The sequence below is a fragment of the Pelodiscus sinensis genome, chromosome 23 (genome assembly GCF_052426305.1).
Source record: "Pelodiscus sinensis isolate ZL-2025 chromosome 23, ASM5242630v1, whole genome shotgun sequence".
In the NCBI taxonomy this organism is placed as follows: Eukaryota; Metazoa; Chordata; order Testudines; family Trionychidae; genus Pelodiscus; species Pelodiscus sinensis.
In genome coordinates, this window is record NC_143074.1 from 24,257,976 (window position 1) to 24,277,156 (window position 19,181).

At 39.0% G+C, this 19,181-nt stretch overlaps 1 protein-coding gene across 7 annotated transcripts in view; it reads right to left on the reverse strand.

Moving 5' to 3' along the window:
* Nucleotides 1-19,181, reverse strand: part of DENND1A (DENN domain containing 1A) — a 361,583-nt gene that overhangs the window by 212,246 nt on the left and 130,156 nt on the right. For all 7 annotated transcript variants that reach the window (XM_075905650.2, XM_075905649.2, XM_075905651.2 and 4 more), the window contains exon 5: nucleotides 18,734-18,853. In XM_075905650.2, coding sequence (XP_075761765.2) covers nucleotides 18,734-18,853 — 120 coding nt within the window. The remainder of the gene's footprint in view (nucleotides 1-18,733; nucleotides 18,854-19,181) is intronic.

A 19,181-nucleotide genomic window follows, 5' to 3' on the forward strand; every position in this document is an offset into this window, starting at 1 on the left:
GCCCCAGGCTAACTACAAGCAGATTTGCAGGCAGGCTCTGCTCTGTTACAATCTGAGATCTGGCACATCCTTTGCCCTGACTAACAGCAGGAGGGCACAGGGCCAGCTTAGAGCAGCTACTGTGCCAAACAGACTGTGCAGGTCTTACTGCTTGAATGCTTCCACAGAAAGGGATAAATCGATGAACTCCTTTGTAAACAACTCTCTGCACTTTCTGGTTGCTACGAACTTCAAAAGGTGGCATAACTTAGTGTTAGTACAAAATTATGAAGTATATACACCATGTATTTTTAGTGGATAAAACTTGGGGGGGGGGGGGACATCTGCATTAAGGCATTGCATTTAAACTTAAAACAAGGAATAACTGGAGTAAAAATGTAGCTATTAAACAGAGGGAGACAAGACTGAAACCAAAAACAAGTCTGCCTGATCCTAAAGGATTGCCTGGGAACTGGCTACAGGTTGAGCCTCTCTAGTCGGGCACACACTGGTCTGGCAACATCCGTGGTCTTGAATGATTTTAGGTAGCCAGATGTCTGCTTAGCATGGGCATGGCTGAGTTTCCCACAATCCCATAAAATATGTTTACAGCCACCAGTTCTGATTCTCAGTGTTCTGTGATGTTATTTAACTCCAATTTACTCCTATATGTCTTCTACAAGCCCAGTAAGCAGTGGAAGGGTTGGTAATGCTGCTAGACAATACTTACCACCCCTGGTTTGGCAAATTCTCTTGTTCAGCACCCGCCAAGTCCTGAGCATGCCAGACTAGAGGTTCAACCTGTACTACTAGCCAAATGAATCATTCAATTCATAACTTTCGTAAACAAGACACTGCAAAGTCCCACTGAGAAAAGCTTCAAAAACTAAACATTTTTACATAAAGTGGACATATTTTGTCATTAATTTGGAAGGTGAGGGACAGCTGCCACTAAAAACACGACTATGTACCACTTTAAAGATTAACAAGATGGTTTATTAGGTGATGAGCTTTCATGGGCAAGATCCACTTCCTCAGATCAAATAGTGGAAGAAAATTGTCACAACCGTATATACCAAAGGATACAATCAAAAAAATGAACACATATGAAAAGGTCAAATCAAATTTCAGAACAGAAGGGGGATGAGGGGGGAGGTAAATGTCTGTGAGCTAATGATATTATGTAGTCTATACTGACCATCCGTATGCAGCTCATCAATTTTTTTTTAATTTGCCAAGCTGTAACCAATGTTTGATACAACTGCAAAACAAGCATAGAAATTGCACCTACGATCAAAACAGGGGCTTTTCCTAACTGTGCAGAGATGCTCTTAGTTTCCTGTGGAAAGAGGCAGAAAGAGGAACTAAGAGAAGACAGACATCTCTTGAGTTCCATCACTGGCTGATCACAGAGCAACCAGATGCTACAAAGACTTGCTGACTGATATTCCAACAATCAAACTGGGTATCACATACAGTAAATAAAAAAATAAGGGTGTGCAGGGTTTGGGAGAAATGCTGACCAAGGTTGAAAGCTGTGTCTTACCTCTGAATTCACTGGGATATGGAAAAACAAGACACCCCCTCCCCTCATTTTGACGACACTGGGCACTCATTCCAACAAGCCCACCTGCTAACGTAAGAGCTGTTTCCTCAAACTGTCTATACTAAGGCTATGTTTACACAGCAGCATTATTCTGAAATAACATAGTCTGTGTCTACACACAAGCTGTTACTTCGACATAATGTCAAATTAATGTTGAGCTGGAGGATATCTTACTCCAACTCCTGTAACCTTCATTGTACAAGGAGCAAGGGAAGTCAGAGGAAGAGTGCCTAACTTCGAAATAAGCGGTTTTAACTTAAACTAGACAATTAGTGTAGCTCAAGTTGCGCAGCGTATTTCAAGTTTAGCCCTGCTGTGTAGACGTACCCTAAGAGAGCATTAACTACATAGAGAGGGAAGGCCAAGTTTTATATAAGCATATCATTTCAAACACTCTTACAGTCAGCATTAGGCAGCTGCACGCCATTAGCAGTGGCTTACACCTCCCTTTCATACTTGTTTACTCTATTATTCACCTAAGTTCAGCTGTAACAAACAGCAATACAGCAGAGCCCAACAGTTCAGGACCTGTTGTATTTCCTACCCTTCCAAGGAATTTATCTTTTGTCTGTTTGGCAGTCGGACAAATGATAGCATTCAAATTTTAATCTATCTGCATACACAGAAGAGCCTCCGTTAATTGAAAATAGTGACCCAGTGCAAATCAGTACAGTCTGTGAATTAGTGAATAACTGTGGGAAGAGGGAGGCAGAAAATCAAGGAAAAAAGTGCATCAAAATAAATCCATCACAAAATAATTACATAAATGAAACAATGCTGAAGGTGTTCTGCAGTAGGTCTAAGAGTAATGAAATCTTAGCATGTGTGTACACTCTAAAAAAGATGCATTAAATTCAGTTAGCTAACCCTTGTTAGCTAAAAAACCTTGTCACTTTTCAGTGTGGTATCAATGGGTCTGTAAAGGCTTTGATTCAGTCCTGTTTAACAATGTAAATATTTATGCAAATTTAAATAACGAGAGGCTCCCTCCATATCTCAGAAAAAATGGAACGAGGTTCCTTATTATGTATTCTGAGTTGAAAGAACAAAAAAAGGGTGTGTTCTTAACTCAAATCAGCTAACCAGTGTTAGCTAACATGGATTAAAATAGCAGTGAAGATATGGCAACTTAGTTTTTAAACACAAATTAGCAGCTCAAGTTCAAACCTAGAAGACAGCCTGGAGCTGAATTTGAGATGCTCTGAGTTACTTTTTCTTCACTGCTATATTAATCTGAGTTACTAATGTAAGTTAAAAGTCTCACTTTTTTCCAATATAAATAATAAAAACCTCTATTTTTCCTCTAGCCATTTTTGCTGAGGTGGAGGGAGTCTGCTCATTTTGGCAGATTATAAAATGCATGCATTAGCAAAATTCTACCATATTTACATTTTTACAGAAATATTGACATTGATTTAGTCTTGTGTCCAATTTCAAGGTCAACAAAGTATTTACAGACCCCCTAATACCACATTGACAATTGAGACATTTTCATTTACAGTGTCATTTTTATATGACCGGCTAAAACTACTACTTTGCTACTTCAGAGGTAAGCAAATCATCTCTTTTCAAATTCACACTCTTCTGTGTGACAACTTCACAACCACGTCCTCACACAAACAACAACTTCAGGAGAAGGACAAACAAGAGGAGACAATCTGCACATCAAACACTTCTGGCATTTCAAAGTAACCCAACAGGCAAGTCTCAGAACCAGGGGGATTCTGCACTGCTTGCTATAATGTTTGTTTAATCTGTGGAATGGTATGACTTGAAACCCATGAGTGTGACGGAGTGAATGTGCCACCTGAATATATAAAACCACACTCAAAAATACAATCACACACTGAAGCGCAATAGCCCACATTGCCTAGATTCAGAAAAACTAAAAAACTGATTAAGAAGCCAAATATGAAATCACTGTCTAGAACTGTACCTGTGCATATTTGTTCCAACCTTTAAAAGGGCTTTAACTGATATAAGTTATTTTAATAAGCAAAAAATTACATATTTTAGTCAACATAACCAAACATGCAGGTTCATATTAGGAGCGTGCAGAGCTCACATAAAGATTCTAAGCCAGTTAGTGACAATCTAGGAACCCTAGCTAAAAAAAGTTACTGGAGTCACAAACAATTTTTTTTATTCAACATTTTTAACTGTGTGAAGGAAAATAGCAATGAACACCTTCAAATAAAAAGAGGAACAAAAGATGAGCACAAGACAAAGCTATATTCATCTTCTCATTCAATATTCCATTGGTTCACGTTTTTATGTTGAAAGACACACAGGGGGGAAAAAAAAAAAAAAAGAGGACAAAAATATATCCCAAGAAGCGATGGCAAGACAACGCTCGGAACACAGTGTATAAGAAAAAATACTAGGCAGAACCAGAAAACTGTCATCAGACAAGCAACATCAGTCTAGCTGTCTCCAGCTTAATTTTCACCGGTCCCATCAACCAACACATCACTCTTCCATAATTATTCTGCCAAGGAACTAAAAATAAAATGCTGTTAGTCATCTTTCCTGTGCTACCCTTTCAAGAGCTAGCAGGTCACAAGCCACTGAACCAGTTTTTTGCCATGCGCAGTTAAGACAAATTCCACCACCATATCAGACATTTTGCTACCATTAAGGCTTGGAGGCTAGACAGTGCCATTGTGTGAACCAGAAAGTATACGCTTTGGGTTAGGGAGCCCCATCAGTAACAATTGTGGTAGCAATGTAAGAAGTCCCTAAAATTTAAGTCAATTTTTCAGTGTAGCTTTCCAGAACTGCCACGTTTTTTGGATAGTTTGATAACATATGTGGAAAAGAATTAGAGGAAACTCTCCATCTTCCAACACTTATTTGTATTTAATGCCTATTTTGAATAAACAGCTTGGAGTCTGACACATGAAAAAAAAATCCTCTCAAAGCAGGCAGACACGGGGACTCAATGATGCCTTTTTTCTGTAATATTGCATCCAAATTTTGTTGCACTGTTGAATGATTAGATCCCTAAATTCTGATAACTTCTGCTGAAATAGTCACGCTCTTCCCCTTTGTAGAGCCTTCATTAAATAAGTATGCATTGATGTAACTCATCTGGCAAGCTATCCAACTATTCTTATATGTTTAAAACAAGTATGGAGATTGCAGGGCTCTGATTGCACTAAGACCATGTTGATTGATTTAAAAGCTGTCTAAATTTTACATACTGCCAAAGCTCTGTCTTTTTTGGGGGTGGCTGAAGACTGGACAAGACTTTTTGATAATATCAGTCACTAGTGATCTGAATATGTCTCTATTACGTGGAGTCTAAGCAGCATGAGAGAGATGCAAGATACTCTGTTAGGGGATCTGCACTAGGGCTTTATGTGCTAGTTGTACCTGGCCAATTTCTCTTACAGGAAAGACGGGAATGAGACACAGTGGGAGAGTATTGTTTATTGGACCAACTTTGCCAGTGAGAGAGACAAGCTTTCGAGCTACTTCATGCTCTTCTTTAGGTCTGGAAAAATTAGTTTTTTAGTTTCTTAGCTCACTTAGTCTCTCTAATGTCCTAGGGCCTACACTGCTACCACAAACACCCAACAAGGAAGCAACTGTAATATATTAGAATTGTCGTAAACCAGAATCTCACCTCGCTTGCTGGCGTGGTGTTGTTTCAGTGAAAGCTATTCCTCCCATAAAAAGTGTTATTATGGTGGCTAAAAAAATGAGTATTAATTAAGAGAAGGATGTTGAGCAGGTATAGGAATTATAATAAAATACGTAAATATTAATTTTCCTTATGGCAGCATTGGGAAAGCTGCCCTTTTGTTCAGATTATCAGATTTATTTATTTTTTTTATGAATCAGGAAATTGATATTTTTGCAGGGGAGGAGGGAACAAGTATTTTAAACCTGATCCGCCAATTTAAAATTCCAAGAATGAAAAAACTTACTTGCTCTTAGAAGGTGGAAAATTTCCCCGCTCAGCACTGCATATGTAATATTTTGTAACAGACCAGGTTCTAGACTGCAAGTAATTGTATTAACACACATGGATAAAAATACTTGGTAGATCTCATATAGTCTGAAGTATATTAGGCACCACCTTCTCATTAATATCTTTAAAAACATTAAGCAAGCTTCAAAAATCTGTTTATTGACTCAGCTTATTGGAATAAAGGCACTGAAAATAAATAATGGTCATGAGGCTGCACTTTTCTGACATCTGGGCTAAATTACATCAAATATGTTCTTCCTGTTCAGCCACAGTGCAAAAAAAATTAAAAACTCCGACTTTCCCCTGTTATAAACCTGTCTCTGGAGTAAGAGTGAACAACTGCCAAACTCCGTCAACAGCTTCTGTGCTTTACTGCCTGCATTTCCAATATACTTGTGTACTTTACTCTTTCCCCTTTCACCACTCATTGACAGTTACGTAATGTTTTGCAAGTCAGAAATACAATTTATTAACAGAACAAGTTCTTCAAATCCTAAGCTGCCAGCAGAAATGTCTCCTGGCACAGCAACCATTGGGAGTACATCAGCTACTTGTGTTCAGACTGTTGTTTTTCTGTAGTTGTCATTCATGCGGTAAATGCACAATTCAGAGTAAGTTGCACTAGAACTCTTCACAGTCAAGGCGATTAAGTCGCTAAGCTATCCAGAATCTGACTAATAAATCTAGTATTTATTTCTTGACCTTTTTCCACTTTCTGCTACATAACAAACTTTATGACGTGAAACCATTGTGTGTGACTAAAAGAAAATAAGATGCCCAATGAGACAGAATTTTCCACCTGTTTTTAGCTCTACCTATCATGCATTTTAAAATGATAAAAGAGAAAACCTCTGCCGGAGGAAAAGACTGAAGCTAATACATTGTGTCGGAGCAGTTTATAAAACTCCAGATTTAAATGAAGCAAGCTTAATTATATCTAGCAATGCAACAGCCAAAAGATATTTAATCTCTTACGTCCTATTAATTAGTATCTAAACGCCTCACAAATCCTGTGTGGCAGGGCACTGCCACTATCCCCATTATACAGATGGGGGAACTGAGGCACAGAATGTTTAAATGACTTGCTCAAGATCCTACAGGAAGTCTGTTATGGAGTACGGAATGGACACTAATCAAGTCCCAGACTGGCAGCCTAGTCACTGGATCATCCTGTTTTACAGATCGTACTGGCAACTAATTATTCAAAAGAGTTTTCCTTTTCCATAGCAAGACCATACGATACAAGAGGGGGGGAAAAAGTCTCAGGCACTAGGGATGTGAAGAACTAGTTGACTACCGGATAAGCAAATGCTTATCGGATAGTCAACAGGCTAGTCGACTAGTCATCTTCCCTCTCCACCCCCCATCTTGCTGCCTCTGTCAGAAAGAGGCACTGGGGGGGAGGGGTACTTCAAAGAGGCAGCGCTATGTGGAGCCTGGGGCAAGACCCCGAGCTCCATGTGGCGCTGCCACTTTGAAACGCCACATGCAGCCCGGGGCCACCTGGGGTATCCCCAGGCTAGCACACGGTGTTTCAAAGAGGCAGCACCGCGTGGAGCCCAGGGTCAGCGGGGAAGTCCCCAGCTGATCCCAGAATCCACAGGGTGCTGCCACTTTGAAATGCTCCCCATGGCATTTAAAAGTGGCAGTGCCACATGAAGCCCAAGGTCAGCGAGGGAATCTCCAGCTGACCCCAGGCTCCATGCAACACTTTTGCCTTTGAAGTGTAGCAACAGCCGTAGGGTGCACTTACTTCAAAGGCAGAGGCACCCTATCAACTAATCAAATAGTCAATGAAAAAATGCACCAACTGTTCGATTAGTCAATTACTCGCAATTTAACATCCCTATCTCACTCACACACACACACACACACACACACACACACACACACACACACACACACACACACAGAGAAAGGGAAGGTGGTGTCAATCATTTTAAATCTGCTAATGACCCAGAACTGACATTTTAAAACTACTGTACATAGCAAAGAATGACCAGGGTGCAGATGAATGGATAATTTGCAGATATGGGCATGAAATAAAATGTACCTGTAAAACAGAATCTACACTTCAATTTTGAAAAATGTTTTCATAACATTTTGGCCAACACCAATACAGTTATGGTACTGCCATTTAATAAAGGGAAAGTCACTGAGTTTGAAATACATTTAGTACAAAAGGAAAGTAACTAGAGATGTTAATAGTTGGTTAAATAGGTTAGTTACACACACTGTGGGCTCTGCAGTGTAAAGCTTTATACCCCTGCTGGCTCCACTCCCAGAGAGGAGGTTTCCTTGCAACAGAGAAGCCTCCTCCTCGGGAGCTAGCTGAGTGTAACCGACACCATTAACAGATAAGCAGGTGCATAAGACCTGCCAGCTCCACCCCCAGGGAGGCATCTTCCCTGCTGCAGTGAAATTTCCTCCCTTGGAGCTGGCTCGAGTGTTACCAACACAATCAATAAGCATCGGCTTATCGGTTAAACCGTTAGTCGGTTACACTCTGGCACCCCTAAAACTAACAAACACATTATTTGGGGAGGAGTAAGATAGTGAAATGCCAAAATATGTCTAGCCTGGTAATTAACATGTATTGTCAGAACAGCGAGGATGCCACTAACTCAGATTTTAATATCCCACTCTCCAGGAAACATGTATCTACAGTTTCTTTCAACAAAGGGTCTACCTGATGTCAACATGGTGGAGGGAGGATAAACACGGTGCACTTACCTAGCACCTTTCAACCAACAGCCTCACTGTTGCCTATTAAACATAGACACTAGAATAATCTACTTTAAATAGGAAAGACTGGCAAATTGTAGGACTAAAGGTTTAATAACTGGCTCAAGATGACATCATGAATCAGAGCTAAATGTAGAACCCCATTTCCTGATTCCATGTTCTCAGAGCACACTCCCTTCTCCTTAGAGACACCTCAAAATATCCAACGTATTGTTTGACTCATGCATTTAGTGGTCCTAACTCTAATTTCTGGAGGAAAATAGCCTGTTCTATCAGAAAACAGCAGTGAATGCCACATAGGACTAGGTGGAAACACGTAACTGGAGGGAGGAGGGAAGGAGCAGCACAAAGTAACCGCCAATTTTGTCCCACTCCCACCTGTGCAATTGACCTAAGAGGGTCTAAAATATTTTCCTCCCAGATACACTGTGTTAACATAGACAAATTAGTTTTTCTAATTTTGCTATGTATAAAGGAATATTCAAAAGTGTTACAGAGACTATAAACCCAGCAAGACTCATTAGCGAAAAAGTGGAGATTTCATAATTCTAACAATCAACCTTTAAATATATCTGACTAGTAGCACTTAAAATGTGATTCTGTACAAAAGGAAACGAATATTAAATACTAGCTCAAAGCACACTACATAAATCTATATTCTTTTTACTGTTCTGAGATTATCATGATCTTTTTATTTAACTCAAGGAAAATGTGAATGGGATCCATATTCTCATTCACTCATGAGAAATTCATTCATCTTTCTAGAAGCTATGTATCAGATACATGATATACCAGAAAATAAAGAAATAATTTAGGCAGAGTAGCAAATAATTTCCACAGGCTGGTAAAGATTTTCTGTATGCTCCGGTTTTTGGAGTGTTCCACTTGTCCAAACTACTTCAATAGCATAAACACACTGATGATCACTAGCAGGAGATGGGAGGCAGCTAGGCCCACACATGGAAGGGTGAGAGGGCAAAGGGGGCAACTACCTAGGGGCCTGGCAATTCTAAAGGGCCTGGGGTTTCTTGCTGACACCACCGTGTCGGTGGTGGCCAGAGCCTGGGCCTTTTAAATCATCGCTAGAGTATTGCACAATGCACTCCAACCAGCTCTAAAGACTGGGTAAGGGCTGGCGTGGGCTCGGGGGCCCCCCCTTCCCCAGGGGCCCGGTGTGAATGTTAACTCCCCGGGAGGCAGCAAGGTTGGCTATAGGGGAAATGGGTGGAAAATAGTACAACTGTATTAAAACAAACCCCTCCAGCTGATCAAAAAGTGGCTCAGTGGAAAGTCCAGTTCACCCTGGCTACTAAGGTCTTGGCAATGAAGGGGAGAAAAATAAAGCACATGGTTGGGGAGGGAAGGGAAAAGGCACATTTTAGGGCTTCAATAAGCCCTTTCTGCCCCTGCACTAGGGTGGTCTGTCCTTTTCAAACCTTGCAAAGTGAGGGAGCAGCAAGCCCTGGCCTAAACAGAATCCCAGCAGACAGATCTTGGGAACCATCTGATCAAGCACGGGAAAACTAAAGATTAACACTCGTTTCCAGCTGGAAAACATTAATGAGGACCCCAATTCTGTAAAACAGGGTGCAGGGGCCAGGTGAAACAAAGACTACCCTGAGCAATGTAGTCTAATACAGAGCAGGGGATTGCTGATTATTATCCCCCAAGCTGGAGCACAGGCCCAGCAAACTACACACTCCATTTATGCCGGAAAAATAGTAATCATTGTTTCAAATGCTACCTCTACCACCAACTCCACACACACACACAAAAAATTACAGTACACTGAATTAACACAAGATTCCAGAAGCTATTTGAAGGACAAGTTAGCCCGGTGCAACAAATCTGGGCAAACACTGAAAATCTTTAAGAAATACCTGAATACAAACATTCAGTGGTTAACATTAAAAACTTTTCACGGACAAATATTTTATCAAATCAGAGCAAAGACAAAGTTCCACAAAAACAATCAGACCCTTTATAATCAACCTTGCTGAACAAGATGTTTCCATTAGGTTATTAGCTGTGTATTTTACAGTTTTATGTACAACAAAACTTTTCTATGGTCCTCTTTCTTCTCCTTGACTCTCAGTGAGTAGAACTTTACACTTCTAAGTAATCATAATGGGTCATTTCATAGCTTCGCCTGCACCAAAATTTATTCTTCCTTTCCTCAGACATTCCATAATCAGATAAAATACTGTTTAGCATGTGTACAATTATACTTGGCAATGCAGTAAAAACACAGCCCATTGATGTTAACCCCAAACTGTTTAACTCTGACAAAGATTTCAAGTGATTTCAGGGGGAGACATTCATTTTGTTACAGAACCTGTTAAAAACAAGAGTTGGCCATTTGGGCTACCCGTGGAATAAAGCAATATTCAAAATGTGTAAAGGGGCAGAATTTATACTTTTATATTGGGGCATCAAACTACTTTTTGCTACTTATTTCTTACCTGTAATAATATAAGAAAATCTGAACTTGAAGCATTGTTTTTTTCCCATCTTACTTTGGGGCCTGATTTATGAAAAGGGAAAACAGTCTACAAGACACTAGGGCAAGCCCTGTTGCTGCTTTTTTTTTTTTTTTTTAAACAAATAAATATTCTGTGATACAATTCAGGATTTTCCTCTTCAAAAACACTTGAAAGACTTGTCAAACTTAAACAACAGTGTTGATTTTTTGAGTTAAGGGGTATCACAATACTAGTGAGTTAAGTTTCTACTGCATATACACAAACAGTGGTATACAGGTCCCTAAAGCTGTTTGTCCCCTATGCATCAATGCCCTGCCAGTTGGCAAGCCTGAGCCAGGAAGCTGTCAATTCCAATTGAGTTTAGGCGATGTAGTCCTATTAAAGAAGTCTTGCTGGTTAAGGGGCGTCCACTGTTTCCAAAGCATGGGAAAAAAAGGCTTTGCTTTCCTTAGATTTGAGCTGGCAACTTTCACTGACTAGAGTTTTCAAGGAGCTATGAATGAGTTTAACAAAGGAGTTCTGTGGCTAGTTTCTGGCTGAAATCCATGTCAACAGTTTTTAAGGTCACAGGTCACACTAACTAACATTTATTCCCAGCAGACCCTGCTCTAAACACAAGCTGTAAGTAGTACAAATTTGGAATTTTTCTGTAATCCCTTGAGATATTCCTGATCCTTCCACATGTTTCTGCTCAATTAAAAACAATTCTCACTTTGCACCACAAGAGAGGCCCCGCTCAGAAATCTCATTCTAGTCTTAGGATAAATGGACAAAGACTGCAATCAAATAAGAAGGAAGGCGAAAGGGGGAGGGGAAAGGGGGGTAGAATTCACAACAGATCACACCAAAAACCTCAGATGACTCCTTACAGAACTACATTCAGTTAGTTACATATTTTACCATCTGTCACATATTACTAAAGACCTTTTTCTTTTTTATCTTGACGTTACAGTGATGCAAAGCTCTGCTATTTTGGCTAAGAGGGGGTTCCATACAAACCTTTTTGCATTTTATTTCAGAAGGGTGAGTTTCATTTTGGATAGATAAACCAAAGACCGCAACATTTTTTTAAGTGAAGGTCAGCTGAAACCAGTGTTCTGCATGGTTTCTACACAAAATCAAAAGTACCTCCTGGGCACTAACTCGGTCTGATAGGTCCATGAACTGTAGTAAATGTGGTCAAAATGTTGGCTTTATAACAAAATTCATAGTTGGGTGAATATGGTTTGGTTTTAATTTTCATTAAGAAAGCTTTGTCCCTCTCTAGCGATTACAAAGAGATACTCTTTCATTTTTTCTCCCAACTATAGAGAAGATCAGTGCCTATTATGCTAAATGAAGATGGGACCTAGAGAGCTCTTATTTGCCAGCTCTAACTTAGGGCATTGACCCTGCTTCCATGGACTTCAGCGGACTTATAATATTTCCATGGACTTATAATCTAAGTGTCTCTAGATTCACATACACACTTCACTTTTCTATCAGAGAGATGTTAAAAAAGTCCTGTTTTCCTCAAGTGAAATGAAAAACTTTTTAATTTAAAAACAACCAGCCAACACATCAGCACCAATCTACATGAAAAGATTGCATCAACAAGCATTTTTCATTATTTTTGTTTGCTCTTAGTAATAAAAAGCTAGCTGCAAATACTGGGCTGAATAAATGAACTATGGAATAATTCACATCTTATAAACCTGAGAACTTTACTTCAGAAGCTCTCTTTGAAATGACACAGATTAAAAGCCATAAATTACACCTTTAACCATATATTAATCAAAACAATTCTTTTGTATTAAAAAAGCAAAATATGTACAGATAACATTTGATATCTTAAAATAGACTGAGAAAAGTCATTTTTCTAATCCAAAGTGACATGGTTGATTTCGAGAGACTACTTTTTATTTAGTAGGGTCAATTTAATAAAAATACAAATCAACTTTCACTGTACAAAGTTAAACTACCCATGTTTTTTTCTTCTTTGTTTCATAAAGTATAAAATTCTTTTCAGAAAATTTTAAAATCACCACTTTGCTTTAGCTTCTCTTATTCATTATATTTACTACAAAGTCTGTTTTATATGTTTAAATACATGATTAGTATACATGCAATGGTGACCTTTACATTTTCTGCCTCAAAAATGCCACAATACATTTCACAATCAAGTTACTTACTTTAAAGATGAAACAAACAGAAGACAGAACAAATACCTATTGGAAGAAATTACTAGTTGCCGTTTATTAATGAAGATCTTTTAAAAAAAACTAAATAAGCAGTTCCTTGCATCAAATTCTCAAAATATTTGAGAAGACAAACAATAGAAACACCAGGCATTGAGGGGAAAAGTCCCAGGTTAGTAACTATATTATGTAAACATGAAAAAAGGCATAAAATAGCTTTGTACGAAGTTATTTTTACATTCCTAAAACACAACTATTTATTCCTTTACAATTTCAGACACAGCTAATCAAGCTGTTAGATTATCACATTTTAGAATGTACAATGATTAGACATACACAAACAAAAGCAGGTAAGATAAAGTCCCTACATGTTTTAAAGTTCTATTCCTGCATATAAGAAGCTGAGATGTTTCCTTGGAATAAGACACCACAAATGTGAAGTTTCTAATGTTTAGTTGTGAATTTAAATCTCATATACCAAACAGTTAAACCTCTATATACTGTCTTACAGATTGATCCACATACTCTTCCTGTTCTTTCATGCACTAGTTTACTTTAGCTGTAGTCTAACTAGAATTTTGTCACTCTTGCAATTTGTCTTATGAGTCTATAAAGAGTCATATTTTCCTTACAAGCAAGGCAATAAGCAAAGGTTCTCAAGCAACAAGAACCTCATACAAAATGAACATGGGGGATGTTTGGTTTTTATTTGCTTACCCCAATCTGACAGAACCTTTAGTGCTAAACAATATTGCAAGGCTCACTTCACAGGTCAAAGGGATAACGTGTTCTGAACTATGCTGTGAATTTGCAAGTTCCTAATGTCAGTGGCTTCACATGAATGTCTACAGGCTGAACTTTCAGGAACATTTTTCTGCACACCCATGAATACTTAAGATCACTACTTTTCCCAGGCCCTTTCTGCAATACCACCATCGCCTTCTGGCAGTTACTAGGGCACACAAACCCCCAACCCCATGTTTTCCAAACTGTTCAGGTATTTCATTTTAGCATATTAATGTAACACTGACAGGAGAAGCTATTTACACAGCAAAAGGTCTTGATCATTATGCAACTGTACATTTCAATCCATCTTTAGGATGGCATCCATGAAACTCAGCCTAGGACATTAGCTTAAGCAGGCAAGAAAATAATTAGAGAATCAAAATCTTTTGGTGGAAGCAGAATTGCAGCCTAAGTGCTGTTCTCCCAGTCTTCCTCTACACCCTAAAAATGTTGAGTCAAGATTTGGTACCCATGTAATATACATTCCTATTTCTGGAGCAGAAGCTAAACAAGTAAATGTTTTACAGTGATACCTATACTGTTAATAGTGATCCCTGGCTTCTGTTATAATAAGGTCAGGCTACATTATTACATGGATCCCTTCAGGTCTTGAAATCTATCAATCTTTTGGAGATTTGCAAATGAGTGCTATGAAACGTGTTCTATGGTTACAAGTCATCAAAGTGAGGAAATTTAGCTACTTAAACGCACCACAGAAGAGTCAGAGAAAGAATGTATACCCTAAATGATGCAGAAAGGCAAGAAATAGGCAATATAATTAAACAGAAGGTTCAAGACATCATATGAGCCAAGTCAACAGAGAACAAATTGTGGCACAAAGTGTAAAATAGAAATTATGGGGGAGGGGAGGTAAGTGGGAATTTGAAGAATAGATACATAAAAAGAAAAACAAACATGGAGAACTTATCAGATGCAGAAAGACTGCAAGAAAATTGGTGGGTCCACTGGACTGCAAACAAGTAAATGGAGAAAATGAGAGTAAGAACACTACAGAAAAGTCAAATAATTGTCTTCACCACAGAGGGCATCACTTGGGTTCCAAATATACTATCAGACTCTGCTAGTCTCTTTGGGTTTGGCTCTCCTCCATATCCACAGCACAGAAAAACAAGACAGACAGAGCTCCCAAAAACTGGGGGAGAAGGAGCCAAGGGTATTCAAACACACCTCAGTGACAAATCCCAGAACAAATTTGGAGAGGATACTCCCAATTGAAAAAAATTCTGATAAGGGAAGGAAGTCAATCAACCACCTTTCAGTTTCTTTATTTTCAATGTCCTCCAATTTAGAATTACCAAACCTCTCTGCCACCCCATAGAGAGAAAGGAAGCAAGCAGTTTGCATAGAAATTGTGACTTGCTTTCAAAACCAATTCACTGTATTACTTCTATGCTAGTCCTGATGATGGAAAGTCTGAATCATGTCAATGGAGAACAAACGGAAACAAAAGTTACTTATCTGCACATCTTCCACAGATTATTTATTTTATGATTTGACCTCAAATCATAATCAGTTTAATCAGCTCTTACTTACTCCTGAAATTAGTGGAGTTCTTCCTTAGTAAGCACTAAAGAAAAACTAATGACACCAGGATTTGGTCCTTCATTATTAAAATGTATATTCTCCCTAAAAATGCTGAAACTAATAAAAAATGTACTCCAAAATTATAAAGTGTTGATGCTGAGCAGTTACACCCAAATCTGACCTAACCTAAAGCTGCTACAATTTGATAGCAACTTTATTGTGGATTTTAAAATCTACCATTTAATTGTGCAGAAATTCAAAAAACCCAACACACAGGCTGCATGAAAGACACGAACCATGTTTTATACTATTGTGTGCCCTCTGGTGTCCTCAGCGCAGAACTTAATGCTATTCCCAGAGCTGTGCTAAAAAACACTCTTCAATAATCCTTGTGTAAAAAAATTAAATAATATTATTCTCAAGAACAGTTCAAAAATGGTAAAAGGAAAAGAAGATGAATTGCAGGGTAGAGAAAGTCAGTGGTTTTAAATAAAGAAGGAAAGTAAGTTGTGCCTGATGCTTAAGCTTAAAGTTAAACATACAAAAGAGAGAATTAAGGAAGCTAAAAACTGCATCCATGCTGACAATCAGTTTCCAGCTAGTGCTGTCTAAAACAGTTAAGTTTGACTCTCCAAATTGGAAACTTCCATCAATAGCAATGCTTCTGAGTAATGTGTCGGTATACATTATCCTAACAGCAGATCAGAACAAGAACCATTATTTTAAACAGATAGCTTTTCGTTCAGAACAAAACTATATGACTGATGCCAGTGAATCCTTTGATATAATTAAGTTTTCATTTTAAAGACCTGTTAAGTAGCGTTAGATGAAAATAATTAAAAGCCACACCCCCGGCTCTGAAGGTGTTCAATCTACAATACCTACCATTTAAAACCCGTTCCCTCATGGGAAGCAGGAAGAAGCCCTGCCTGATATTACAACTTACGCTCTCATTAAAACAGTGAATGCTCATTGCACTCAGCACTCCTATTTTAACAAATAATCATCAACTCATCATTCTTTTGTAGAGAGAAAATAGCAAATGTGGATGCAGGGAGGCCATTCTAAGCTGACATTCCGCCCTCATTCTGACTCCATCCTCAACTACAAGGTTAGTCTAACTGGTTTATCATTGAGTAAGTCATTAACTCACATTTATCACTGAAAGTGTTACTGACTGGTGGCGAAGCAGCATAACATTCCACCATATGGCAGTGCACAAGGAGGAGTGCAATTCCAAGATTCCAACCATCTGAGCTTGTCGAAACAAAGTTTTTTGATGAGGGAGTGAGCTGTCTGAAGATTACTTAGCTGATATTTAGGGTGCTGTACAGAATCACTCTGGGGAGATGAAGTTGCTACACGGTTATTCCAGAAGGGCTGGGGCAAAACACAACTGAGGACTATACAGAAACCTAGCACAAAATAAAACACACACACACACACACACACACACACACACACACACACACACACACACACACACACACACACACACACACACAAAACTACACGAAGATACAGACTTTGGCTAGCAGGCAGATGTAATTTTCAAAGGACACTGGAAGGTTTAATGCCAGCAGCACGCTTTGTGGCTCTGAGAAGAAAGACACTGAACTGGAGAAAAATTGCTTTATACAATTTTTCAGTATCTTCTGAACAAGACAGCTGATTTCGGTTTCATTTAATCCCTATCTTAATTTTTTCTTACAATCTCCACACATTCACTTAGGAAGCAGACAGCAAAGAAACCTTTTCAAAAAGAGAAAGGAGAGATTTCACTCTCATCCAGATATTTTTGTCTGTCCCCCCCTTTAATTTTTCATTAAATAGCAAGGTTACCTTGAGCAACCCATGAGAAGAATTGGTGCCTCAATTCTTTAGTTTAATGGCTCCAGAAAATGCCTCAGCAAATACTTCCCTATCTACACATAGCTGGATTAGTATTGCCCACCAGTTGCTCAAGCAGAGCTTTGAACTATGAGGGAATGAAGTCTTTAAGTCACTTGACCAGATATGCAATGGGAAATAATACAGTAACTCTCCCTTCAGTCCAGCGTCTTACTTACAGAAACCAAGCAGGGACTTTCTCCTTCAGCCATCTCAGTATCCTTAGGAAAGGTCTACCTGATTAACCACAGCTGGCATATTGCAAAAGAGACATGAGAAAACACACATTCTGTCATCTTTCCCTATCTTCTGACCATTCAAGTTCCTTCTGTACTAAACATAAAAACGGAAGAAGCCTAAGCTATATACAGACAGCCCAAATTCTGCTCTAGGCACGCGCAAGCAACCACATATATGACAATTGAGTTACATGCAACCAAAGGCAGAATTTAAACCTGTTCTGCTTCTTTCACCCTATTCTTGATACATTTTCCCCCCAAAAGTCTGCCTTATGAGCACTGTTTGCTTTCATTGCCAGCATACAGGCCCGGGGAACTGTTCTGTTCTTGCAATGCGTTTCTCTCTTAGCAACATGCCACCACAAAGAGTCACTGTGAAATAAAGTGGAATGGAGGTGCTGGTGAAGCATCCTTGCTTTTTTCTGGACTAATTGGCTTTTTGTTTCTTAGGGTTAGATCAGTACAGTCTGTACCTGGGCTTCATCAGGAAGCACTTGCCCTGGCTCGCTTTGCTTCTCCCCAAGCCTCTCTCTCCTAACACAAAGAGACAGGAGGCAGGCCACTGCTACACCTAGGTAACCGAGGCTGACAGGGAGCAGTGCGCATAGCTTTATTTCCCCAACAGGAGGTTTGCAGCAGGAACCTGGCAAACGGTAGATCTGAAATCTGCTTTTTGTCACCTTTCTTTTGTAGCAAAAGGGAATAGAAAACTATGCAAAGTTGTCCCAGAGCATATCGGCCTGAAGTCACGCGGAACTGTTTTCATACAGCTCCAGCTCACACATTCATTTCCTCTCCTCTCTGTGTGAAGCTCATTGTTTCCGTCTCCCAACAGCAATATTTATAACCAGGTTAGATTATATTCATGTGTCCATCAAGAGAAGGGAGTGAGGATCAGAACTACAGACCCTTAGGTTATGTACAGCATCAGAAAGACATTCTCTCTGTTGCCCTCAGATGCGTTAGTAATAAAACTTGTATATACAGATGTCCATAAACTGTCTTAGCAGGATCAATTGTGACAGTTAAAAATAATGGATGCCATCACGTTATGTTGTGTCAAATTACAGCAGAGACACTGATTTTTTTTTCCCCACTTTGTTAACTTAAGTTCACTGATTACATATAAATATAATTATCAACTGAGGAACCCTAAGTGCAAGAATATTTTGTACCATTTCTCCAGCAGTGCAGTGACTTTCTGAGGACCAGATAGGAAAATAGTTCTGGACAGCTGGAAAATATAATTGCAGTATAACAAAGCAAAGGCCAACATTGTTTCCCAGAGTTAGCCAATAGCCACTTACCTTAAGATACAGAAGCAACTTTTGGCCCCAGAAGATAAGCGACAGAATCCAAATCTCTGTTTACTGTCAATGTCTGTGAGTACAAATGTAAAATTCTGGCCAACTTGGCTAACTGTAATTCTAGAAATAAAGAGAACAAAAGGAAAAATTAATTTCAGCTTATTCAATGTTAGAAGTATCTAATCAAACTAAGTCATTGAACCTTATTTCCTTTCTGGGCAGAGCTTCTTTGGAAATTAACTGTGAGCATTTACACTCTTTACAAATGCAAGTTTTAATCCATATCTGGGGTTATTTGGAATGTGGAACAACAGTGTAAGAATTTCCTATGCTTTTACAACAAAGATTGACTTGGCCACTGATTAGATTCAATACAATACTCAGCGCCAACTAAACCAAAATCCACTCTCAGTGCAAAACATTTCTGTATCATTCTTCATTTAAGGGA